Source organism: Leuresthes tenuis, unplaced genomic scaffold (genome assembly GCF_036924035.1).
Source record: "Leuresthes tenuis unplaced genomic scaffold, fLeuTen1.0.hap1 SCAF_14, whole genome shotgun sequence".
NCBI lineage: Eukaryota > Metazoa > Chordata > Actinopteri > Atheriniformes > Atherinopsidae > Leuresthes > Leuresthes tenuis.
In genome coordinates this window covers 7,375,825-7,386,274 of record NW_027325368.1, presented here as the reverse complement: position 1 = coordinate 7,386,274, position 10,450 = coordinate 7,375,825, and the positions used below count along the sequence as shown (strand labels likewise).

The window sequence follows — 10,450 nt, the reverse complement described above, 5'->3', positions numbered from 1 at the left end:
TGGTTGGAAGAATACACTGATATTGATTTGATCACGTTGGGATGAAAGGTGTTGGTGATGTTTGTTACTGGAAGCAATTCTGAAATGACTTTTCTGCGTCTGCACAACATCAATCTCTCTCTCTTTGTCTCTCTCTGACACACCTCATGAAATAACAGGTTTAAATTGCATTCTTAAATATCTTTTCTGCCAGACAGTTTACACATATCATGTCTTTGCATTTCATTGGCTCTAAAACAAACAAATAAAAACCTATTATCTGAGCTATAGAGGAACTAAATTATTAAACTACTGAACTGATGCTCCCTCAGGACAGCGTTCAGTAATATGAGCTAATTCAGCTGGAAAGTAAAGTTCACCACTCAGCAGGTTTCCCTGATTTGAAAAAGGAGCTGCTGCTGGCATAAAAAAATCAGTTTGATATCTTTAACTAAGCAGCATTTATCTTTGAAATGTAATGTAATGGCAATAATCATTATTATGCTGAGCCAGAGTATATTTGAAAACATGCTACAAACTCAGTATTGTAAAGTGGGAAAATTGAACTATTTTGGACCTGAATTTCCTGTGGAGTCACCCTATTTACAGTTTGCATTAAAAAGAAAGTGGAATCAATAAAAATAGAGGGAAGCACAGTGCAGTGGATCAGATTCATTGTGCACTCTGCTGCCAGCTTCTAATGGTGAGTGACAGCTATATGAAAGAATGACTTGTGTAACAATTGCATTGGAAGAATGAACACAGACAGAAGAGAAACAGCCATCACAGCATCCAGTGGGTATACAGTGAGAGCGTGACCATGGCTGTCTGCCAGCTTACTGTAATACACAACCCAATCACTGCTTCTCCACTGTGTCGCACAGTGGTGCGCACCAGTGTTAACAAATAAATTCAATTTCACCCTCTCTGCAGCACCTGTTGGAGCTTGCTCCACACAACAACCAAGGTCAATTCTGGCAACGGCTTCGAATCTGGCCGCACAAAACGTCACTTCTTCCTTTACCGTTGCTAAAAGTACTTTGTGCAAGGCACAAATTTCAATTAAATAACTCAATGAAACCTAATTTTCTGTTGTATGCAGGATATAAGGAAATAAATGAGAGAAAGGAAGAGAGCGAAAACGGTCCCATAACTGCCTCGCTGAATCATAAAATCCTCTGTGCTGGTGGAATTATCCCTCCTCGCTGCCATGCGTCTGTGGCTCTTATATCAGCTCCTGCTGTGCACGGGGGGGACACACAAAGGATAAAAGGCAGGATTTTCAGCCAGCATTAGGTAAAAGAGCTTCAAGGGATAGAGAGTTCAGGTATAGCTGCAGCAGAGGGCAAGTTTACCAGGGGTGGGATGGGTAGAGACAGAGCAGCCAAACCCAGAGAGAGCGTTGGGATTGTCATCCTGCCTATATGCTTGCAGTCTGACATTAACCACTCACCCAAGAGTCAGAGAGAAGGCAAGCTCATATGCAAGTGAAACTTGAAGCAGAGGAGGAACTGGGTGCTGCACCAGAGATACCACAGCCTGTTGGGTATTCTAGGCAGGAAGACATAATAATATTCACAGCACAGAGAGCCCAATATGGATTTCAGCAAAGAAATCCAGCCATTAAAGCCAAACTGAGGCAGTGGAAATGTAACCAAGCAGTCCATGGTCAGGGTTCTGATTGGACAGTGCTGAAGTTAATGTGAATCTATTTTTCTTAGTTTTTTGGGAAAATGTACACTTTTATCCAAGCACAGAGGAGGGGAGGATGGAGGAGGGCAGACTGTGTGACTGTTGGATTCTTACTTGCAGTAGGTGTCGTTTATCATGCCGTAGATATGGATCTCTTTGCACATGTCCATGGCCAGGATGAGAGTGAACCAGCCGGTGCTCAGATAGGAGCCAGACTGGATCCTGCCAACACACAGTAAGACACAACTTTTAGTGTAACATTTATCTGCATGAAAATCTTAAGAATAATGTGTATTAAAGTAAAACATTTACAGAGTTTTGCTGATGCTGTTCCTTTGATCTTTGTGCTCTTTGCTCATGTGTTTTTGACGCAGCTGATCTGAGGTGGAGTTCCTATGTTCTTACATGCTTTTATCGTAGGTTGCTCCAAATCTGGTTCTCAGCTCAAATGTAAATTTTTATTTAAAAGTATGTACAGGGCAGGAAAACACCCTCCAGCCTTCATAATGTCAAGTTTTAAACAAGTCATGTATCTGATTTTGGAGACTAATTTAATATGAACACACACGTTGTACATATATAAGAAGCTTGAAGGCTGAAAAACATCAGTGGTCGACACTGATTTATGCAAGCACCTGGTGGGCAAATCAGTAACATACTTAATCTTTTCATCAGCATCAGACTAGCAGTATTTGAGTTATGCCTGTTCAAAGTAAAGATACGCAAGCTTTGATCATCTTCCAACACTGAACACGGTGCTGAGAAGCATCGTTACTCAAGTTTTACAGAAAACTGATGTGTAACATCTGAAGTGAGCACCTGCAGGCCCAGCGAGGCGGGGCGCCACAAACTCCCTGAGGTAGCTCAGCAACCCAAAACACAACACGATAAATAATCAGCAACTTCAGCCAAGCGTGAACACAGTGTCGGTTATGGAGGACCACAGGTGTTTTTAAAATACAGTTTTATTCAAAAGAATAACATTAGAGCTGCAACTGACATTCATCTTTATTTCTAATTAACCTTGAGATTACTGGTTTTGGCTGTAAAATATCTGACAATAATGAAAAGTTAGAGCTACACACATTTTTAAATACGTTTAAAAACAAAGTTGAGCATGAAAGACACTTAAGCTGGGTGCCAAACTTAAACATCAATACATAATTTTGCTTAAAAGGTATTGATGAGCTTTTCTAAGAACTTACAGATCAATATAGTGTCAATCCAACAATAAATGAGAAAAAATAAATCAACTTTTTGATAATAAACACACAAATCTGAAATACAGATGAAAAAAAACCAACAAGTCTGCTTTGTCCCTTGTTGTAGACAACTTCAGAGTTGCATTTCCAGTTCAGTCTGTTGTTCAGGTAACTCCCAGGTATCTGTTGTCTTCCACCAGCTGCACCTCTTCTGCCAGGATGGAAATAGTGATTGTCTCATTCCTGATATCCTAAATTATCTCCACACCGTGCCACAAAGCGGTTGACCGGTTCCCTGTACTCAGCCTGTATTCCATCACTGATACACCCAACAACTGCAAAGTCAGAGTATTTCTGAAGATGACAGGACTCCCGAGTTGTACTGGAAGTCTGAAAGTCTGAGGTGAACGGAGTGAAGAGAAACTGAGGGAGTAAAGTCCCCTTCGGTGCTCCTGAGCTGCTGACCACGAACTCAGACTGTTTGTCAGCCTTAACGAAGACATTCATTTTCTATTCTAAATTAACACGAGGTATTTCTATAGATGTAGTATTGCTAAGATAACTTCAAATAGATACATTAAATAAAAACAATGAATCCCAGTATTTTGGTCCGTCATATTATCATCAATAACAATGAAAAATAGCACAAAACATATTTTGTATGACACACAGGGTTGGGGCAGGTTGGGTAAGAAAAAAGTTAAAACATATTAGAGCATCCATGAATATTATCTGTGTGGCCAACCCAAGTACTGTGGGGTTAACACTAACACATTCAGGATCAACTCTAATAATTTGGGTGATCCTTTAGTTTAGTAACCCAGCGCCAGCCACATGAGTTAAGTGTAAATGGTCATTAAATATCATGGCTGAGGATCAAACATTATCAACATGTTATTCTGCTGATGTGCTCATATATATAAGTGCTATATAAATATAAATATAAGTGCTCATCTTCCTAAATACAGCCATATAGAGACTAGCTGGCTGGACTCAGGATTGTTGAATTTTGTTGTAATGTAATGTTTCTTGGCATCCATTCACGGAGTGCTGTTGGACCCTCGAAAATCCAATATATTTGACTGCTAATAATAAAACGCACACTTGAATTTAGAGGACTGAAACGTTTGTGTCTGTGTGACTGAAACAGTTCTTACCAGTAGCCACAGCTCTAATACAAGCTAAACATGAGAAAGAATTTTTTGTTTTGGTATAAAGCTATTACTTTTATGGGTTTATCAGGGAGGCATCACTATCTAATGTGATGATACAATACAAAACCCTCTGAGCAAACAAGCTAAAATCAATGTAAAAAAAAAACAATCATCTGCTCAGTTTCTGCTGAATTATTGAAACTATGTGTTTCAAGCTCCAAGTGCAAAGTCTATTAAGGCTTTTGAGTCCAACAAACTCCCTAAAAACACACAAATTCAGACACTGCGGTTGAAAGGAGGTGAAATTACAGAAAAATGCAATTTGTTGTAATAAAAGAGTGGAAGAGCACAGAAAGGAAATGGGACATTATTACTGATACACAGCTCGCCAGCTCTCAGCCGTCAGGGCTGTCAACACATCACCATTACCCTGCATTATTCATTAGCCATTTGTCACTCCAGCAGTAGGCAAACAGGCTCTCATACAAACACGGGCATACATACACCACGTCTGAGTCAGAGAGCTGGATGTTCAGGAGCCAAAAGGCTTGCTGGAATAGATAAAGGAGGCAGTATCTGCTGAAACGATAAGTAACATTTCAAGGCAGATGTGAAGATGGGATCCAGAAGAACCACTGATAGAATTCAAGGTCTGCAGCAGGCAGAGTGTTTACCTTTGACAATTACAATGGGACAACTTTTTGTGGCCATTTTAAAAGCGAGATAAGTCACAGTGTGAAGCTGCTTTGGTCGACAACAGACAACACCGAGAGCCCGAGGACACGGAAATGCAATTTGCCTAACATTTTCTTTTTTTTGCCTCTTTCAGTCCTTTACTGAGGCAGTGGTCTGGAAAAATGAAATAATAAACAAAGCCCAAACAAAGCAGGATCAAAAAGACATGAAAGCTCAGTTAAATCCTTCTTTTTCTTATTCTCCAACACAAACCTGAGACAAGTGAGGCAGGAGTGATTGGCAGTGACATGTAAGGATGCTGCTGGCACTGGAAAATGAAGTCAGATGCTCTGAGCAGCATCTAAGTAAATAATCCCCTAAGTCTGACTGAGCTGGAACTTGTTGTGCTTTACCTGCTGAGCGCCAGAGGCTGAGGCGCAGAGCAAAACTGCCCCGGATCAGTGAGACACTCATCTAGCTCCGACTCAACACTTGACATTCACAACAGGAGAGCTGTCCATGTGTGTGAGAAAATCCACACTGACAGTTGGTTCATTCAAACCGTGCTTTATGATGCCTCTGCAAGCTGCACAAATATGATCTGACACCTGTCAAAAACACTTAGTAGAATATAGCTCACTTTTATTGTGAGAAGTTGATCCTACTCAGAGTGCTCAGAGAGGAAATCATGCTGACTCTAAAAGCAGCAAAATGATAAACAAAAGTAAATGATGCAATATTAAGACAAATGCATGTAGTCATAGCAGGATGTCTGCAAGTCACTGTTTCACTGCTTTTCAAAGCAACAGCAGCTCTGATTATGTAAAGTTTGGCACTGATCCAAATGCTTTTGGCAAATCATAAATTATGACTCAGGATTTAAAAGGAACTGTCTGACATTTTTGAGAGTATGTTCATTTTTGTCCCTTGCCCACAAGTTAGAAAAGAAGATCAATTTTTCATGAAGGCCCTGTACATTAAAAAGATAGTTATCTTAACTGCACACCAAGTCAGATGTTTCCTTCACCTCTACTCCTTATGCCAACCTAGCCCAGTCTCAGCAGGTAATGGGTACAATGGTCCACGTGTTCAAAATGTAAGAGTAAAAGTAACACAGTCATGGCTTGGTAATTGTGAGATGACAACAAATCACAAGGCTGTTCTGTAAAGGGCAGCATCAAGGGCACATAACCGCTTTGGGGCACGGCAGAGATAATTTTGGAATTAGAATCCTGGAAGAAGAGGTGCAGCTGGTGGAGGACAACAGATACCTGGAAGTTACATGAACAACAGACTGAACTGAAAGTGCAACTCTGAAGTTGTCTACAACAAGCACATAACTTAAAATGTACAACTTTTCTAAAACTAACCATTATCCTGTCAATATCTAAACCAAACCACATACATTAATTGTATCCTAAAAATTTACATTTTAGTACAACTCCTACCTCTTTGCAGTTGAGAGTGAAGTAAAAAAAGAAGGAATTGTGAGTAGTGGGGAAGTTAGAAGACTGAATGGACTGTGGAATACTTTGTGCATGGCAAGTCCAAGTAAAAGCTTCAACAATGTGTAACATGTACATTAACATTTGGCAAAAAGTCATGATGGAAGTTAATGTCCTCCTGTAGTAAGTACACAGGTGGTTGTTGAAAATATACATCAACATATAAGCTGCTAAGTGAAATCAATGTGGAAAATGTCATTTTTGGAGTCTTTTTTTTAATAATCTATTTCTGTAGTGCCTTTTAACTTCTTGCATCGCCTCCTACTGTCTGTTCACTCTCGCCTACACTTTGTTTATATGTAAGACAAGATGCTCACTAACCAAAATGACTACCTGTAGCATATGAAAAACCCAAATTAACTTAATATATAATTTAATTTAAATTTAAAACTCAGCCCAGTGTGATCCACAAATCATTAGTTATATCAGCTTTGTGTCGTAGTGGGTCACAGGGAGCTGAAAAATAAAAGAAATCACTGATAACTTTAAAGCTAAAGAACTTTGTAATGACTACTGTTGTTTTTTATTTCCCTCCCAAGCAGACATACATTTAACTCAATGTTTTTCCTCCAGCAGGCTGAACTACTGTAATGCTTTCCATTCAGTAATCAGGAATACGGTTAAACAATGTCGAGAATTAAAGAATCTACATAGGAAACTACATATTTAGTTTGGAAAGTTAAAAGCTTTTGGAGGTCCAGAGCTCATCTAAGAGTTTGTGTGGTATTTTAATTACTTTAAAAGAGCAATCAAAAGTGCAATCAGGGATTACAGCAACCAGCAAAATGATCTCTTGAACTTGATGCAGCTCTGCCTGTGGTACTCTCTACTCTATTTCCTAATTGAAACCAATAAGTCTGCTCTGCGACAAAGAAATGGCAGCATATTGTAACAAAATCTGTTAATTTCCCAGTAATCCTTTGTAATTAAACACTTTCTTTAATGCCCGTTGGAATGTAATTGCAGCTAAACACTTTCTCAAAAGCTGGTGAGTTGTTGTTTCTATACATCCTTGATTTTTTAACCCTGGCTCACAGAGATTCTGATAATCTCTTTGAAGTTATTTTACAAAAGTCTCAAGGCACCTCTCATCTCCTTATGATTTACTTCCATGCAGTGAGGCTTTATTGTAATATTTTAAAGTGGTCTCCAGGTTAACCGAAGGTCATTTTTCTTTGGATATTGGCTGTTGTTAATTTATTCTTTAATCAGTGGCAACAGGTCTTATGGAGGGATGAATCCTCCCCAGAGCCCGGACCTCAACATTATTGAAGCAGTGTGGGATCATCTGACAGAGAACGGAACAAAAGGCAGCCAACATCCAAAGAAGAGCTTTGGGATGTCCTTCAAGAAGCCTGGAGAACTATTCCTGAAGACTCCTTAAAGAAATGACAGAAAGCTTGTCTGAGAGGGTTCAGGCTGTGTTGAAGAAAAAAAATGGTCACGCTAGATTTTTTTTTACTTATATACTGCAGTTACATTTATGTTTGCACGTGTTTCAATCAACCACTGCAACTATTCACCATTTTTCCAACAATATATAAAGAAATTATGGGCACCTCTAGGCTTGTCCACAGTACGGTACATCACAGCCAGTACGAGAGCACAGCTTCTTTTTACTGGTTTAGTGTCTGATCTCATCTGTCTCTGCAGCACTGTGTAACTGTGCTGTGTAAATGAGCGCATATTAGTATTACTGTGCTACAGAACAGCATCAGTGCAGTACCTCCTGTTCTTTCATCCAGGTCACTGTGCTTCAAATGGACAGACCCACAAACTCCCACATACATCCCTCCTCTATGGACTTACTTTTGACACAACCTAGTGAGAGGATTTCATCAGACCGAGCATCTCTCCTCTCTGAGATGAGGGTGAGCTTTATGTCAACCATCTATCTTTCTCTTAATCTCTTTCTCATTCTTCTGTTTTGACTCAAAGAGATTGCTACTCGAGTGGAGCTTCACATATATACAGTCTCAGGCTGCACAAGTATCATCAAACTGCGGGCCACAAATCTGACACGGTTTCATAGTACTTCCTCACTTCTGCATTAAAATCGATGTGAGGTCGTGAGCAGCAGAAAACACTGCCTCAGTCTCCTCATCCACATGTGATTTTCTTCTCCAAGCAGGATGCATCCTGATGTAAATGAGTCTGTTATTAATTGATTACTTCATACAGCAATGAGCTGCAAGACAAGTAGTTTGCCTCTGGGGGAGTTCTGTGTGGAGGAACAACACACCATGTCTCTCAGTGTGTCTAAAGAAGCTGAGGAACTCCTGGGAACAAATGGTGACAAAATCCCGAGCAGAGACGCGGGGGTGAAAAGAGCTTTTTAGAAAAAAAAAATTTCTCCTACACAGACTACACAACAATGTGTTGTAACAACAGTATTCTGCTGGGAGGCAGCGTGACGCATCGGGGATGACCTCAACAACCTGCATTATGAAGAAGACAATTCGCTTTCTTTCAGCCTAGTTTTGTTTACTCTCATATGCAGCAGCGTTAATAAGGAGGGAGAGGACGTCAAAAAGACTCCCGTTGATTCCTGACACCATTCAAACTAAAGCTCCGTCTTTTGTTTGGGTGGGACAGACAAAAAAGCTGGTAATTTAAAAAAAAAAAGTATTTTCTTTCTTTCTTTGTCTTCTCTGAATCTCACTCAAAAAACACATGCACCATTTGTTTCACCCATAGAATAACCTGTTAAAGAAGAACACATCAAAACATCCTGGTTAATATACATGTACGATAACATGGAGGTTCGCTGTGAAGAGTACAGTGGCAGGGGTGTAACAAGTGAGAAGTCTTAAACACATGTTTTGCTCAACGTTTCCTGTCTCGTAGCAACAGGAGACAGGAAACTGAAGCCTGGCAGTAATTCTGTTTTTCATTTTCTGGCAGAGTTATGAATCCTTTACTTGTGTTGTGCTAAAATTTTGTTGTGGGGCACTATATTCAGCACATGAGATAGATAGATAGATAGATAGATAGATAGATAGATAGATAGATAGATAGATAGATAGATAGATAGATAGATAGATAGATAGAATTTATCAATTTCTTCAATCAAAGTCTTTGTTGTAAATTGTGTGTTTTTAAGTTTTTTATTTAGAGGCATTATTTCCCATTTTCACTTAAATTTTGAGTGTATGTAAAGAAAATTTCAACATCAGAAACCAGAGATGTTTATAATCATTTTAGCTGTAAGTGCATGGATTTTCCGAAGAGGCAGACATTAAAAGACATTTTTGGCCACAGTAAAACCACAGTTTTCTGAATCTTTACTTTTGAAATGCTCAGAGTGTTTTCTCCTCAGTCTTTACGTTGTGCTCTTTTCAAAGTTCATAAACACAGATGCAGCTTCAAAGGGTTTAAAAGATAAAATACAGATTTAAAAAAAACAAAAAAAAAAAACGTTGCTTTAGTAAACAACGCAGAATTTCTCAGTAGTTCTGGGGAAACATATTAAACAAATATTCTGTCTCAGCAAACTCTCTTCGAGAAACTCAACATCAAAAGTGTGGGTGCTCTGACCAAACTGAGGAGGGGGGGGCCACAGAAATGAAAGACAAATTCAGCTGTGAAAATTTCAAAATCAGGAGTGTGGGTGAGTTTAAGATAAATGAGCTGAAGGAAAGGTTGTTTACCAGCTCTTCTGAGTCTTGGTTACAGCCTTCAGTGTCTATTTTGAAAATGATGTGTAATTACACTGGAAAAATGATTAATTTCTGTGTCACAGTTTTTTCTTTATAGACGATGTTCTATTTTTCGTCTCGAATTTGTCCTGTTTCGGCTCTTGCTATCATTAACAGTGCTAATGCTTAGAGAAGAGTAGAGAGGAGTAAATGCACACTTGCACCCTTTGTGGAGGACCTGTCTGTATCCGTGAAGTTTGAAACACGACACATGTAATGTGTAACATGAATAAAAAGTTCATTTATATCTGAAAAACATGATAAAATGTAGAAGTGGGCTGTAACAAAACAAGAAGATGATTTTGTACCACATTTCATGAAACATCTATTGACTGTTGACTCCTCAGCTGCTGTCTCAGGCAGGGGAGGGATAGGATGTTTGGAGAGGGAGTCGTGTGTTCCTCCTTTGACTTACTTTTAAAATAAAAAATTTTTTCTTTCTTGTTGATTCTTGTTATTTTTTACTTCTTGTCAGTTTAATTAAAGATGACTTCTGTTTTTCAGCCCGCTGCCCGTGGAACAAACACAACATCATCAGCAAACAG

General features: G+C 39.2%; 1 protein-coding gene across 1 annotated transcript in view; it reads right to left on the bottom strand.

Moving 5' to 3' along the window:
* Positions 1-10,450, bottom strand: part of st6galnac3 (ST6 (alpha-N-acetyl-neuraminyl-2,3-beta-galactosyl-1,3)-N-acetylgalactosaminide alpha-2,6-sialyltransferase 3) — a 95,341-nt gene that overhangs the window by 9,688 nt on the left and 75,203 nt on the right. Inside the window, exon 4 of the mRNA XM_072363115.1 lies at positions 1,786-1,893. Within this exon, the coding sequence (XP_072219216.1) occupies positions 1,786-1,893 (108 nt within the window). The remainder of the gene's footprint in view (positions 1-1,785; positions 1,894-10,450) is intronic.